The sequence below is a fragment of the Erythrolamprus reginae genome, chromosome 9, assembly GCF_031021105.1.
Source record: "Erythrolamprus reginae isolate rEryReg1 chromosome 9, rEryReg1.hap1, whole genome shotgun sequence".
NCBI classification, from domain to species: domain Eukaryota; kingdom Metazoa; phylum Chordata; class Lepidosauria; order Squamata; family Dipsadidae; genus Erythrolamprus; species Erythrolamprus reginae.
The window spans coordinates 25,960,047-25,975,275 of NC_091958.1; the positions used below are offsets into that span (position 1 = coordinate 25,960,047).

At 55.8% G+C, this 15,229-nt stretch overlaps 2 protein-coding genes across 3 annotated transcripts in view; one reads left to right on the forward strand and one right to left on the reverse strand.

Moving 5' to 3' along the window:
- The window catches only part of MTSS2 (MTSS I-BAR domain containing 2), a 46,058-nt gene extending 33,573 nt beyond the window's left edge, over positions 1-12,485 (forward strand). The window contains exons 7-14 of one of the 2 annotated variants that reach the window (XM_070760567.1): positions 385-542; positions 3,198-3,305; positions 5,015-5,112; positions 5,740-5,866; positions 6,540-6,614; positions 7,175-7,351; positions 8,154-8,322; positions 8,850-12,485. In XM_070760567.1, the coding sequence (XP_070616668.1) occupies positions 385-542; positions 3,198-3,305; positions 5,015-5,112; positions 5,740-5,866; positions 6,540-6,614; positions 7,175-7,351; positions 8,154-8,322; positions 8,850-9,616 (1,679 nt within the window). In that variant the 3' untranslated portion in view covers positions 9,617-12,485. The remainder of the gene's footprint in view (positions 1-384; positions 543-3,197; positions 3,306-5,014; positions 5,113-5,739; positions 5,867-6,539; positions 6,615-7,174; positions 7,352-8,153; positions 8,323-8,849) is intronic. The other variant, XM_070760568.1, reaches the window with a different exon arrangement.
- A 1,325-nt stretch (positions 12,486-13,810) lies between these two features.
- The window catches only part of SF3B3 (splicing factor 3b subunit 3), a 45,870-nt gene continuing 44,451 nt past the window's right edge, over positions 13,811-15,229 (reverse strand). The window contains exons 25-26 of the mRNA XM_070760565.1: positions 14,909-15,013; positions 13,811-14,431 (exon numbers count right to left, since the gene is read on the reverse strand). Of these exons, the coding sequence (XP_070616666.1) occupies positions 14,291-14,431; positions 14,909-15,013 (246 nt within the window). The 3' untranslated portion in view covers positions 13,811-14,290. The remainder of the gene's footprint in view (positions 14,432-14,908; positions 15,014-15,229) is intronic.

The window sequence follows — 15,229 nt, forward strand, 5'->3', positions numbered from 1 at the left end:
AACATACATCCACCCTAAGATAAAATACATGAAATAGTATGTCAGATTAGATGGACCATGAGGTCTTTTTCTGCCGTCAATCTTCTATGTTTCATTTAATCCCAGACCTAGACAGTAGTTATTTATTTATTCAATTTTTATGCCGCTCTTCTCCTTAGACTCAGGGCGGCTTACAACATGTTAGCAATAGCACTTTTTGCCCCCACAATCCGGGTCCTCATTTGACCCACCTCGGAAGGATGGAAGGCTGAGTCAACCTTGTCTGAGTGTGTGTTGTGGCCGCTGTGTGTGTGTGTCCCAGCCTGACCCCCGCTGAAGCCCCCCCCCCTCGGCCCAGGCGCTGGGCGGAGAAGCCCTGAGGGTCTCGTCTGCTCTTGTTTCCAGGCCGGGGGGACCTGCAGCCCCAGCTGGACCATGCCCTGCAGGACGTGAACGACCTCTACCTCCTGCTGGAGGAGACGGAGAAGCAGGCCGTCCGCAGGGCCCTGGTGGAGGAGCGGGGCAGGTTCTGCACCTTCATCGCCTACCTGCAGCCGGTGGTGGTAGGTGCCTCGTTTCCTCCCTGCCCTCTTGTCCTCTCCCTCCCCCCACAAGGGATCCCCCGCCCTTCCTCCAGGCTGGTCTTCATTCTTAGGCAGGGGTGCAGACAGTTGCCCAATAATAACGCTGCTCTCAGTTCAATTCTGCCTGTGCCCGCCCTCGGGTTAGCCCAGTGCCCGGCTTTCAGGCTCATGGAACCAAACCCGTGGATGAAAGAACATTGATGTCCAAGGCGTTACATTGAGCTGCTCCTGGCAATGCTGGAGAAGTTGATGCATCCTGCCAAACTTTGCATCCAGAATCTGGGTGTGATGAAGAGGAAGGTCACCTCTGGGGTATTTGGACACCAGGTCTCCCACCCCACACTCAACCCAGAAGGTCCAGAGGGGGGGAGGGGCTTTCCCTATTGGTGAGAGTTGGGGTATCTTTTCTAGACTGGCCCTGGGTTCAACCCAGAGTGGCATCCAAGGAGATGCAGAACTCAAGATCAAGTTGGAGTTTATTGAAAATTTCAATTAAGAATCTATCTCAGCTTTTTCTTTGACTCCTTTGTCTAATTCCCCCCCTCCCAATGTACATAGAAGGTGCTGTGCAAGTTAGAAGCTGAAAGATGGAGGGTCTCCCCCCCCCCCCATTGCCTCCAGCGTGGAATTAATCCTTCTGGCAGCTCCACCCACCCAGCCATTCTGGGAACTGCAGGGGTAGCCAGAAGAGACGTACCGACTTCCTCCTCGCCCTTCTTCTCCAGAGGGCCTCCAGGGCAAAAGGGGGGCTGGCAGCAGCCAAGTGAGACGGATGTGCCTGCGGGCGTGAGGGGGACACACGACCCAGGTCCTTGTGTTCCTCTAAGTTCCATTCTCCACATGGAAACTCAGGAATGGGCCAGGACTAGTTTTAGGAGGCCTTAGATAGACCCCCTACTCAGGGTGGTTTGGGGCCCTGGGGGGGACCAGCAGTCGTCCCCCCCCAGGTCCAAATCAAAACCCCACCAGCCTGTCTCTGGGGCCCTGCTGATGTGGCTCCGGTCCTCTATCCTTTCCCCTTCTTCCTCTGACCTCCTGGAAAGTCAGCCCAGCGTCTCCCTTCTCCAGCCAACAGGACCCTCTCCTTCCCTCGCTCCCCCCCCCCCCGAGATCCCATTGAGTCTTCAGTAGAGCCCTCCTCCTCCTCTGCCATCCACATGTCCAGCCTCTCCGGGAGACGTCTCCATGGCCCCTCCAGGTTGGGTCTCCAGGCACAAGGCTTGGATTTGGCAAGTCACAGGATTGGGCTGACCCTCCCCATCCCAGAGAGGAACAGAGGTATTTCCGGAGGAAGGACAATCTTAAAAATCCAGGGCACAACCAAGGAAGGATGCTAAAAATGTACCGTCACTCAAGTAGAGAATCTGGCTTGTGGCTCTTCTCCCCGCCGATGCTTTGCTTGGCCCAAGCAGATCAGTGCTTAGAGCCTCTTTGGCGTTAGTGCTTACAACTCACCCGTTTTTCATGAAGCTTTTTTGAAGGTTTGAACATGAGCATGAACATTCCAAGTATTTGTGGTTCTCCATAAGATCACACAGGTAAAATCCCAAATTGCTCTTTTTATTTGCTGTTCCTAATTCTGAATTTCTTGACACACACACCCCCCCCCCCCCCGGACTGAAGAAGAGAAGAAAGCTTGCCTGGGATGATGTTTTTTTAAATTTAATTTCAGTAATGTAACTGTAATCCCAACAGGTTTCATATAGATTAACCTGAGTTGCAGTTCTGATTTCTGAAATTACACAAAACCTCAAGCGGCAGATTTGTGGCTTTGTGGCTTCCGCAGTCTGAAGCTTTGCACGGCCTGGGGAGGACTGGCTGAAATGTAGCTGCAGAACTCAGAGGCTCAGTGGAGGGAGAGTAAACGGATGGAGGAGAAGCTGGGAAGTCTCCAGATCAGATGAGAAACCCAAAGGGAAAGATCCTACACCAGCGATGGCGAACCTTTTTTCCCTCGGGTGCCAAAAGAGCATGGGTGTGCACTGTTGCACAAGTGCAAGTGCCCACACCCATAATTCAATGCCTGGGGAGGTCGAAAACAGCTTTTCTTGCCGCCCGGATGCCTTCTGGAGGCTGGAAACGGCCTGTTCCCCAACTTCTGTGGGCCCAATAGGCTCGTGTTTTGCCCTCCCCAGGCTCCAAAAGCTTCATTGGAGCCAGAGGAGGATAAAAACGCCTCCCCCGTGCCCCTGAAGGCTCTCTGGAAGCCAAAAATGCCCTCCCAGAGCCTCTGTGCAAGCCAAAAATCAGTTGTCTGGCACACACATGCACGTTGGAACTGAGCTAGGACAACAGCTCGCGTGCCAGCAGATATGACTCCACGTGCCACCTGTGGTACCCATGCCATAGGTTCACCATCACTGCCCTAGACCTTAATTGACGCCTAGTGTTGCCTCTGCCAAAAGGAAGTACACACACACACACACCTCGCTCTGTGGGTGCTGAAGCAGGCCCAGTGGGTGGCAGGGCCTCGGGGACCTTTCCTGGCCTGGAAAGTGAGGCTCCCCTTGACCCTCCTGGTCTCCCTCAGATATAGAGCAAGCTCTAGTGCGTGTGTGTGTGTGTGGAGGGGGGGAGTTGGTTCTCTCCTGATTCAGGGATCCTTTGCCCATCCTTTCCTTTCCCCTTTTGCAGAACGGAGAGATCGCCATGCTGGGAGAGATCACCCACCTTCAGGGCATCATTGATGACCTCGTGGTGCTGACAGCAGATCCCCATAAACTGCCAACTGCCAGTGAGCAGGTAGAGAAGCATGGGGGTCATGTGACATGGGGGGGTGTCCCTCTTCCCCTGAGCCGGCCCCTCCCTTCTCAGCGCCAGAGGTGGGGCCCTGATCCCATTTGACTGCTGTCCTCATAATCTGGGACTTTAAAAGACTCCACGGATGCCCTGCTCCGTGCTCAGAGGATTTCAAGGACTTCAAATGCGCCCAGGGAAAAGCCCACAGCCAGCTTTGCCTCTCCTGTAACCACTTGCTCTTTTTATTTGCTGTTCCTAATTCTGAAAACTTAGTCAAGTTTTCTTTTGGCTAATTGTGGGCCAGGGTCTTTCTCCTCTCATTGCCCAGGTTGGGACAGTTGGCGTTAAGCTGGATCTGATATTTTTGCTAGCTACGATACAATTCACTTTCCCTTGGTTATTGGTATTTATGAAACTATTTTGAATTTTTAACTCTAATCTTATCTAGAAGTATCACCTGTAAGTCCTGCAGATTTAATCAGCGGTCCCTCACTCGTTTTGCCCATTTTTATTGCAATTATTTATTCCCACCTAGCGCTTGACTCCCGATCACAAGTGGGGCCAGAATTTCACTTGCTAAAGCAGTGCGGTCATTAAGCAGCTCATCACGTGACGGGATAGCCATTTTTACTGGGGTTATTAAATCCGTTCAGCAAATCCAACCCCTCGTTGACTGCTTGTCAGAAACATTGAGGTTGCAGAATGCTGCAGTTGTTGTAAATGTGAGCTGGTTGCCAAGGGCTGCAATTGTAATCGTGTAGTGATCATAACTTCAAGGATAGCTTGTCAGTTAACGGTCACAAATTGAGGGCTGCCATATCACCAGACTAAATAACCATTCTGCCTTTCTTGGATTTTAGTCAGTGCCAAGAACCATGGAGGGTGGGTGGGTGGGCTATTGCTCTATACCTTATAGCAGTGTTTCCCAACCTTGGCAACTTGAAGATATTTGGACTTCAACTCCCAGAATTCCCCAGCCAGCTGGCTGGGGAATTCTGGGAGTTGAAGTCCAAATATCTTCAAGTTGCCAAGGTTGGGAAACACTGCCTTATAGTTTCAGCAGTTGGCAAGCCCAAAAGGCAGGTGAAGACAGGAAATATCATTTCAAAAGATTGCATTCTAGAAGGGCTCGGGAGTTCATGGCTCCCATGGAAGCCCAGGAGACCCACAGAGTTGGAGTTGAAGAGGGACGGACTATAGGTGGGCCTCCTGCTTGGCTGTGCCCCTGCCAGAACCTCATCCATGCTGACAGCTCTGCAGGCAGTCTGGGCCTCATGGCCCCAGAGCAATTCCAAGTGGGGCCTCTCTTCCTTCCGTGGAGCCAAGAACCGAAGGCCCCCGGACCTCAACATTGGAAAGCAAAGGATCGGAATCGTTTGGGAAACATGATTGAGCCTGTGGGTTGTTTGCCAGTTGCTGGTTGAGGGAAATTTTGGCCAACAGCCTTGGTTATCTGGCCCCCAGTTCAGCAAGGGTTGTGCCATGCTGGTGCCTCCAAGGAGCGCAGGAGGGCCGAGATCCATCCCTTTTAAAGCTTCCTCCTTTGCTTCAAGCAAGGCCTGGTGGCCCTTCGTGGCAGCGTCTTGGCTGCAGTCTGGACTGGGGGGGCCGCTCCTCGGTTTGGAAACACCACTGGGGCTCTGGTCAGAGGGCAGAATCTCTTGGAGCCAGGAATTCTGCAAGGCCCCGGCTAAAACGACTTTTCCTTGCAGGTGATCAAAGATCTGAAGGGCTCCGATTACAGCTGGTCTTACCAAACCCCTCCCTCCTCCCCCAGCAGTTCAGGATCCCGCAAATCCAGCATGTGCAGGTATGTTTAGCTCGGCCACTGGGACTCTCTTGCTCTGACCTCACGAAGCTGGAGTAGGCTCCACGATACACGAGTTGTAGCCGTGTCTTGATGGCCTTTGGGACCACCCAGATTCTTCCCAAACTTAGTGGCCATGGGATAAAATCCAAGAGAGCCCCCACCTGAGCACTGGCCAGCGTTGGCCTCTAACCAGGCGTAACATGTGGACTGAAGTTGAGTAACATCTGGAAGTAGCTGGGAGAAGTATAGCTCCACTCTAAGATCTCAGTCCCAAATTCTTCATAGATGTCGTGAGTGCTTCTGCCTTCAGCCGAGGAAAGAATTCAAAGGCACATTAGTGTAAGCTGCAGTATGCAAGTCCCTGGTCATAAGACTCAGCCTGCTTGGTTGATGCCAGTGGAAGAGGCAGAGCTGACCTTGGAGGCTTCTTCGCAGCAGAGATGGTCTCACTCTGCAGTCCTTCATTCAGCATCAAATAAGCTCGTATTTGCTCCCCCCCCCAAGAGGGCCAGCATGGGCAGGGCAGTTTCCCTTGCCTCCTGCCTGCCCCCAAAGTCCTCCTGGGGCAGCTCTGGGGGCTCCCCAAATGCACAGCCTCTCACCTGGTCTCACGCTTTGCTCCCCCAGCGTGGCACAGCCGGTGAATGCCAACACCCGCCTGTCCAGTGTCTCCTCGCACGACTCGGGCTTCATCTCGCAGGACGCCATGTTCTCCAAGCCTCCTTCACCCATGCCCCTGGACATCACCAGCCAGGTGAGGGTGGGGTCCAGGACGGAGGGGTGGCTCCACCTGCGCTGGAGGCAAGTGACCCAGAGGCCTCCTCCCTTCTCCTTCCTTGGCCAGCCCCCTTGGGAATACGGGTGGAGGCAGAGGGCTGGGTGGGCTCCACAATTGGCCTATTCCTTTTCCAGGAGGGAGGGGGGCCCTGGGAGGAGCTGCTGCCAGTAGGAGCCCCTTCCTGGACTGGAGGAAGGAGAGGACCTCCGTGGCTTTTCTTGTCTCGTCCAGAGGCTGGCACTCCTCCAGCAGCTCCCCAAAGGGATTGATGGCATGAGGACATTGACCAGGGGTGGGTCGGCTCTCGGGATCCCTCTGCTTGCCCCCAGTTTGGGAGGTGGAGGGCCAGAGGAGGGAAGGTCCAGTTCTTGGGAGATCTCGGTCACTGAAGGCAGAAGGAAGGAGTTTCCCTCCCCCATATGATGGCCTGGTGAAGGTTTGGTCTTCCTCTTCCTCCTCCTCCGCCAGCTTCCTGCCGCTTTCACTTCCGCCTGTGCCTCCTTCTTCTCCACCAGCCCTGCAACCCCAACTGTCAATCAAGCTGCACTGCCACCACTGCCGCCACCCGCCCTTCCCTAACCGCTTCTTCTCTCCCTCTCTGCATGACTCTTGGCTGTGGCGGCTGCTGACCCAACTCTGGGCCTGCCAGAAGTCCTCCAGCTCTGCCTCGTCCGAAGCCTCTGAAACCTGCCAGTCTGTCAGTGAATGCAACTCCCCAACCTCGGTTAGTTCTGGCTCTGGCCCTGGACTCCAGTCAGGGGGCCACCAGGCGATGCTTGCGTGCAGCTTTCTCAGCTCTCTCCCTGGATCCGGTCCTGCCTCCCAGGGCCATGTCCCCTCCCGCCTCTGGGGCTGCCCTCAGTCCTCCTTCCAGTCCTCCATTCCCAGCCTCCTCCTTTGCCCTTTTGCAAAGACCCCGGAAACACCGGGCTCCTCCCTGAGGACTTCAGGAAACTGGGCTGGAGGCTGCCAAGAGACCCAGGTGGGGGCAGCCAGCCAGACATCACGAATGAACCCGAGCCGAGAATCGTCTTGAGAGGCACTTGGTCAGGATGTGGGTGAAAGGGAGACTAAGTCACATACCACACACAAGCCGCCTGCTTAGCCTTGGAGCGTTCTGCTTGGTGCAGGGGAGGCCCTGGCGCAGGAGGATGGTTCCAGCCCTCGGCTTCTGGCTGCCCGTCTCCCAGGCTCCTCTGCGGCCCCCTCCCCCCTCCTGGCCAGCCCCCCTCCCTCCTCTGGCCTTGCTGGGATGGCCAGTCAGGCCAGGTTTGTGTTTTCCAGGACTGGTCCAGGCTCCCCGTCTATGAGCAGCCGGGGGCAAGTGCTCTTCAGCGCAGGAAGGACCGCGTGGAGCTCCTCCGGGAGGCAGAACCAGGCTTGGCCTCCCTGGGTTATCCAGGGCTCAGCTTGGAGGAGGCTCCCCGGCCTCGCCTCTCCCCCGCTTCCATCGCTGCCAAGGTACGGCCGGGCCCCAGGAAGCACCCAAGGGCCACACCGACGGGTCTGGGGGCTCATTTGGGCCATGGCCTGAATCTCCCCTGAGCCGTCCCTGCCCAGCCCAGCCTGCCATCTCAGATCCAGGCAGATTTGAGGAAAGTCACGCAGAGGACCAGGGACGGGTTTCGCTTCTGGGTGTCGGAATGAGAGATTGTTTGCTCCCAAAAGGTGGGGAGGCTATGGGGGGGGGCAGTAGGTGGGCCCTCGCTGCTTTACCTCCAGGGGGGCCAATTTCGAGTGTTCGCATCAGGGATTCTCCACAGCTGAGGCCTCCTTCCTGGCCAGCCGGAGCTGAAGTGAGTGGCTCTCTGCAGGAGGGGCCAAGCAAAGGGCCCCCCCATTCAGTCCTGGTCCCCAGAAGGCTCCATGAATGCAGCAGCTGCCGGTCCTGGCTGGTGGTTCTGAAGCTGTGGGTCGAAGTAGCCAAGGAACTGGGGTGGAGCGTGTGTGTGTAGTTCTGTCTCTTTGTCCCACCTCAGAAGCCTGGCTGATTGCAACCCCCCTCCCCCGTCTGCCCAGGCCAGGTGCTCAGGGTGGAGCCACTCAGGGCTGCCCTGGCAGCAATGAGAGCAGCCCCCGTCCCTCCCTGGCCTGTCTGCCTGAACCCGGGAGCCCTGCTTGGGATAGAGTGAGGGGGGGCCTTGGGATGCTGCTGCTGCTGTTGATCTGTTTCCTACTTCTGGACCACCCCTCCCCCTCCCTCCCTCCTGGAGGGGGCTGGGGGCTCTAGGACTGACCCTGGGCTCCTATCCCCTCCCACTAGCATGGGGAGGAGATCTCTCCGGCTGCCAGCGACCTGGCCATGGTGCTGACCCAAGGCCTGAGCCTGGAGCACCAGCAGAAGAGCAGCCGGGACAGCCTGCAGTTCTCCAGCGGCTACAGCACCCAGACTACCACACCGTCCTGCTCCGAGGACACCATCCCCTCCCAAGGTAGGAGGCCGGGGCTGGGCACCCCCCCCCCCCCAGGGCAAACCCATCAGAGCCCCCAAACAGGGCGGGACCCTCCTCTAAAGAGGAAATCAGGAGTAATTTTCCAACCAGTGGAACACACTCGAGGCTTTCAAGGGGAAATTTGGCGGCCGTTTGTCGGAAATAGTGTAGGAGGGAGCAGGCCCCCAATGTACCTGCACTATGTGCCTTGCCTCAGTTTAGCCCCCTGCACTTGGAGCAGCTTTGTGCTGAAACAGGAGGTGTGGCTCTCACTTGGGCTGCCCTGCGCTGGGTCAGTGACCAGCTCCCGAAATCCACTCCACAGGAGGCTCAAACTGCTTCTCTTACGTTTGGTTGTAGTGAGAGTGACCCTCTCCCCCCAACAGGCCCCTGGGATTTAGGGAGGCCTCTGCCTCGTCCTTCCTTTGCCCTGCAGCCCTGTTTTGGTGATGGCCCGTTTTGGGCACGCTCACCCGGGGTCCCTTGCTGGTCCCTGCTGGTGATGCGCCCGCCTCTCGCTTCCTCAGGTTCAGAGTATGACTGCTATTCGGTGAACGGGGACCTCGAGGGAGACAACCAGAATGAATTAGACAAATCCTCAACCATCCCTCGCAACAGCAATATTGCTCAGAATTATCGGCGGATGATCCAGACCAAGCGGCCGGCTTCAACGGCTGGCCTGCCCATTGGCACCGGCTTGCCAACCGGGACAACGCCAGGCGTGGCTACCATCCGTCGCACACCTTCCACCAAGCCGCCCGTCCGTCGAACCGTCTCCAGCGCCGGTCCGATTCCCATCAGGCCCCCCATTATCCCCGTCAAGACCCCCACTGTGCCTGACTCGCCCAGTCACGCCAGCCCTCTCCGGATGGGCAGCGACGAATGTGTCTTCTACACCGACGATGCCTGCTCGCCGCATGGCCTGGACTTCACCAAAGCCTCCCCGAAGAGGCTGAGCCTGCCCAACGCCAGCTGGGGCAGCAACACCCTGGAGGTCTCGGTGTATGCCGGGACCAGGAAGCCTTCTGCGGAAGAGGAGCAGCAGCTGGCCGCCAACCGCCACAGCCTGGTGGAAAAGATTGGCGAGCTGGTGGCCAGCGCTCACGCCCTGGGAGATGGCCAGTTCCCTTTCCCCGCCGCGTTCTCGGACTCCGGTCCCGAGGAGCAGAGCCCCAACGCCCCTCTGGCTGCTCCTAGTGAGCCCCCCACTGAAGACATGCTGGTAGCCATCCGCCGTGGGGTGCGCCTTCGACGAACCCTCACCAACGATAGGTCAGCGCCACGGTTTTTGTGATTGCTCTGCTCAGCTGCTGACCCCAACTCCTCCCGAGGACCAGGCGCCCGGCTTCAGTGAAGGACGGGGAAAGGTGGCGGGGGCTGGGTGAACTGCCACAAGGCTGCCAGGCCTCCCATGGTCAGGATCCGGGTTGGGAGGAGACTCAATGAAACGCCTTCATGAAGCCACCCACAAAACCTCCCCCCCCCCCGCCTATCTGGAACCCTTTGGGAGCCTTTTTCTACCTTGCCCTCCTGCCCCTTGTGCACTTTCTCTGCAGCCAGGTGGGAAACTGACGCCCACCTTCTCACCCCTCCGGCTTGGAGCAGCAGCCGAGGAAACCGAGCTCACTCCCCAGGGAGAGGAGACCCTTCCACTCTTCTCCCTGCTTTCCTCCTTGGCAAGGATTGGCTCCTCACAAGACGGGGAGAGGCTAGAAGTCCAGCCCCTTGCCAAGAGGTGTGTAGCCTGCAGGCTGTGCGAGAAGCAGGCCCTCTTCCTGGGCTTTCTCTTGGGTGGGGCTCCCTTCTATCTTGGGGGGGGGGGCTCTCTCCAGGGAGACTGACTTCCCTTAGCAGGGCTGCCTCTTGCCTTGCCCAACCTGGCCCCCTTGCCTGGCTTGAGCTTCACGGGGGCCTCCGTGGGGCAGGACAGGTACGGCGAGCCATGTGCTTTGACAGATGATTTAGGGCAGGGTTTGCATGGGCATGTTAACACCCCTGAGCCTTTTCTAGGGCAGAATGCAAGAGTTGCTATCGAGAAAGAAGGCGGAGGAGGCGAGACCAGGTTAGAGGTGGGTCTGTGTTTGGGGGAGCAGCTGTGCCAGGTGCTGCCTCGGGCAGGCAGGGCTCTGTAGGCCTTTCTCGGAAGGGGAGATGAGGGAGGAATGGGGGGGTGGGACGTCTTGAACAAAGCCCTTGCCTCAAGCCACCTCAAAGTCCTGGTCCCCCTGGGTTTGGGGTGCAAAGGAGGCTGGCCTGAGGGAGTGTCGGGGGAGCTGTCCTTGGCCAGGTTCTCAGACCAATCTGGACTCCCAACCGACCGAACAGAAAGGGGGGCAGGAGATTGAGTTTAAACAGAGCAAAAGCCCCCAGCCCTGCGACCACCCCTGTTGAGCTAGCAGGTCACTGAGTGATCACTGCCTTTGGTTTGACACGCTGGTGGCTGGCTGGGCTTACAAGCTCCACAAAGTCAAGTTGGCTTGATTTCAGCTCCACGTGATGTGCAAGGCCCCCGTGGCCCTCTCAAGAGTCCTCTTGCACAAGGCTGAGCCACGTGGCCAGGCTCCCTTGAAGAGCCCAGGCGGTGATGAAGCTGCACCAGAGAGGGGGAGAGCGACAGAAGCACAAAGGCCTGAAGAGGGCCTTTCGGAAGCGGCTCTGCCCTCCTTTCGGGAACCCACAGCAATTCCAGGGTGGGATGGTTTTGACGGCCAAGGAGGGAAGTAGGGAGGTGAGCTGTGGCCCAGGCTTGCTTAGCTTTGCCCCGTGGCCTGAGCCATTGAGCGGCCTTGGAGGGAGGGCCCGGGCACTCCGCCCCCCCCTCTCCTCGGCCTCTGCCTGTGCTGCTTTGGTGGCAGCTGTCCCAGGACTGTCCTGCCTCACTCACATCTCCACCTTGTTCATTCTTGTCTTGCCAAACTCTTCTGCACTTTCCCCAGAACCTTTTGTGTCGAAGAGTCTTGCCTCGTTGTATAGTCCTGACCAGCTTTGTTTACAGATGTGGAATCTGCCTATTTTTGTAGTTGGCAGGAAGATTTTTAGTGGGCTGGTTGGCAGAAATTATGCCAAGCGTAGCCATAATGCACTTATTCACAGCTGGCACAAGATGCAGCTTTTCCACGGTCTGGATCCAGATCTAGGCTCTTCTCCCTTCACTTCTCTCTCTGAAACCAGAATTTAGTCTTTGTTGGCAAAAGGAAAGTGATGGTGGGAAAGAGGAGACAGTTTTGAAAGGTTGTGGGAGAGTAAACGGCCGGGAGACACGGAGGCTTGAGAAAAGCTGCTAGGGAGAGGAACTCTGGCCCTCTGCTCGTTCTCCTGTTTTTAGTTGCAGAGCTTTTGATGCCGGGCTGGGCACGTCGGGTACAGGAGGCACCCAGGGGTCAACATGTGGTGCACAGGTGGCACATGAGAGAGAAACGGAGAAAGCTAAATTGAAACGGAATGTTTGCTGCTGTTCCACCAATAAGGATTCCAGTATGTTCACAGTGGAAAGTGGGGGAGCATATTTAGAAAACTTGAGTTATTTCAAGAAGCACACATCAAATTTAAGCATAGATCTGGGAAATGTAGGGTTGGCCGTTTTAGGGGAGGGGCTTTCCCAAGTCTGAGGAGGGAGGAAGAGCTCAGGGCACGAGAGGCTATGCGGTGGGCTCGGAAGGGCTGGGTGGGTGGAGGCTGCCTGTCCCTCTGGAGGCCTTTGAGTGGGCAGCATCCCAAGAGGAAGGCCTCACGCCTTGTACATACATAGCCGTTCTCCCCCCCCCCCCCCAGTTCTACCTGTCTGTGCCCCCTCCCCCCACTCTTCGGCTCTTGTGATAACACTTTCGTTTTAACACGTCTGTCCTCCTGTGGTTCCCACCCACTTCAAACGTGACTATGTGAGATTGTTGCTTTTTTGCTTTTCCAAATTTGTTTTGTACTATAAGAAACAAACCTTCTAAAATGTCTTTCAGCTGATGTAACTGTCCTGGTGCTGTTAACTTGTTCTTCCTTTCCATCCCATAATTTATTTTCCTTCTAACAGTCGGAGCTTCTCCACATATGCCCTTTCTTACAATTTAGTTATGTGATTTTATTTTCATTCAAAATAGTCACCGCTACAGGTAACAAATGCACTGTGAAGATTTCAGTATTAATAAAAGTTGTACTGTAATGAATGCAAACCATTCCTCCTCTATTCCTTGTTGTTGTTTTTTAAATATAGAGGTTTATCAGTTTCTTGAGCACCACAATTGCCCAGCAAAACTCACCTCTACATTTCGCACCATGGCGGCTCTTCCCAGATAGCTGGACAGAACTGCCCCAGTCGATACGGAATGTTAGGTGATTGGACATTGGGGCTTACCTGGTCTGTCCCTTCGCCTGTGGATCGATGGGGGAATCCAGGATGGGTCGCTCTGCGAGTGCATTGATGGAACCGGAGACACGTCTCCCCAGTCACAGGCTCCAGTTTGGACACGGACTTGAAGCGAATCAAGGGGGACTGTATTTGAACTGAAGAGAACTCTGGAACAAGAAACAAGCAGCCACCACCAACCAACTGCCCCAACCACCCGGTGAGCCACCCAGCCACACGCCTGGCAGAACTGAACTGTGCCCAGAACTCTCACTCCATGAGCCTGATTGGAAACTAGCTGTAGAGGCCAGGTTAAACCTGGGACCCCGTTGTGTGCAGAACAACCATCCCAGAAAGCTGGAGGGCAATTCCAACATGGCACGCCCCCCCCCCCCCCGACTCAAAATGGCCACCACCACGTGGCAAGGAGGCCCAGCGACCCAGAAAGTAAACGAGGCCTGTCATCCGTCCACTGCAGTGGAGAGTTGAACTTAAATGCTTTTGCCTTCGGAGAGGTCCAGGATTGATCCCGAGGTTGAGTGGGCCACCTGCATCCCTTCTGCAGCCAGCACCCACACCCTGGCTTCCCCGACTTGCCTAGGAGGCTTCCAATCCAGGCAGCCAGAGCTAGAAGACTTGAGTGGCCCAACCCGGATTCCTTTGGCCATCTGCGCATGGAGAACCGGGAGGGGGGGGGCTACATCCAGAATGGGAGCCCCCTCTCCCAGTCTTGTGGTGAAGTTGCCAAAAGCCACTGGGTGACAACTGTCCAGTCTGGCATTCATGTAGAGCATCAGAAGGCCCCCTCCCTTTTCTGGAATTGAGAGAGAATCCCCTCCCCCTTTGTGAAAACCGTAAGCAATTCAGCCCAAGGGATCCCGTCGGTTCCCCAGGCCCATTTTGGCCCTGAGACCACACCGACTTCATCCTCCTCCCCAACACACAACAGAGGAATAATCTGGCTTAGTCCCTTAGCAGAAATGGGGGTCTAGAGGAGCTCCGTGTCATTCTTAGTCAAATAAGCATGGACCCAGGCATCAGAATGTTTCTTAGCTGTCATCCCCACCAAGGAGAGTTTGCCCCCCCCCCCCCACCAGCTCTGCCAGAGAAGGGCTCCCTTACATCTAGGCACGTGGAGACTGTCTAGCAAGCTCAGTATTGGGGTTTTTTTTATTCTTTTAAGATTGTAACCACCATCTTTCCAATGAGCAAAATACTAATTTGATGCAAAACTATTTACAACATAAAAGTTAAAAACAATAGAAACAGTAGGGTGACCCAATTAGACAAAACTTCAAAATGCTGGTTAGGAGGGAAACCGGTTGTAGCTTCAAGCCCCCATCGCTCCCCGTGGCTTACCTTCTTTCTTACTCAGAAGGGATGAGACCAGTCAGGTCGTCTCACTGTGAAGCTACCACTGACCCACTGGCCGGGATTTGGGGTGGGGGTCGTAGCATGGCAGCTCCACTGAAATGGGCTTATAGGGCCTTGTCCCTTGGAGGGCTCTGTCTCTGTACGCTGACCTACTGAGCTCAAGGATAGAGACAGGGACAAACAAGATGGGGACAGGCCAGAGGTTTCTTTCAAGACATCTCCAAAATAAGTCCGCATCAGGTCCTCCAGCAGCTGAGCTCAGAAAGCATAGCGTGTGCGGATGTCCTCTAGCTTCTTTGAGACTTCTGGAGGAGTCCGGTCCAGTTCTTCAGACACGTTCTTCTGCTTGTTGGGCTCCATGGAGTTGAACTGCTCACAGAGGTCCCCATCAATCACATTCTAATAGGAGAGAGAGAGCACAGGCACAAAGAGTGGCAGCAAAAAGTCAATCCACAGCCAGCACTGGGCACAACAGAGGCAAAGTTATCCAACTGCCTAACTACTGGATAACACAAGAGCCAATTTTTAAAGTCAATTTACAGAGACAAACTCACTTAAAAGAATAAATCCAATCTTTTTTTAAAAAAGCTGTCACTAGAGAGCAATCCCAACTTTCCTGGCCAAGATTCAGGGTTTAATTTAAAATGTATTAAACATTGCCTGCTATTCTGTGTTAGCTTACAAAGGAGGGGTGGAGACCAATACCCGAGAGGCCCCGCCCCTTTCAAGGCCCGCCCCTCTGCCCGGAGGAAGGGCAAAGAACTAGCAAGACAGAGGAGGACCCTGAATGCTGCTGCTCAGGAAGGGGGCGGCTTCAAACGGCCTTGGAAGGGCAGCTCCGGCCCCCTGAGATGAGGCGGAGGAGACCCGACCTACCTTCACGGGGAAGTAATAGGAGCGGAAGCTGAGGTGGTCTCGGCCACAGAGGGGCGGGTGCTCCGAGCGGAGGTGCATCTCAACATGCTGGAAGAAGTCGTGATCCTGAAAGAATCCAAAGGAGGTCAAGGAGAACCACGGATAAACAGCACACAGGGAGGGCAGCTGCTCCGCTCAGCCGGAAGAAGTCGCTGGCTGAGACTGGATGCCAGGGCACGAGGGCTGCGGCAGTTGCCGTCTCCACTGACTGCCAGGGTTGATTCACAGCTCCGGCTGGCTAGGGGGGAGTTCCTCCTTTACCTTCCCTGCCCCACGGGCACC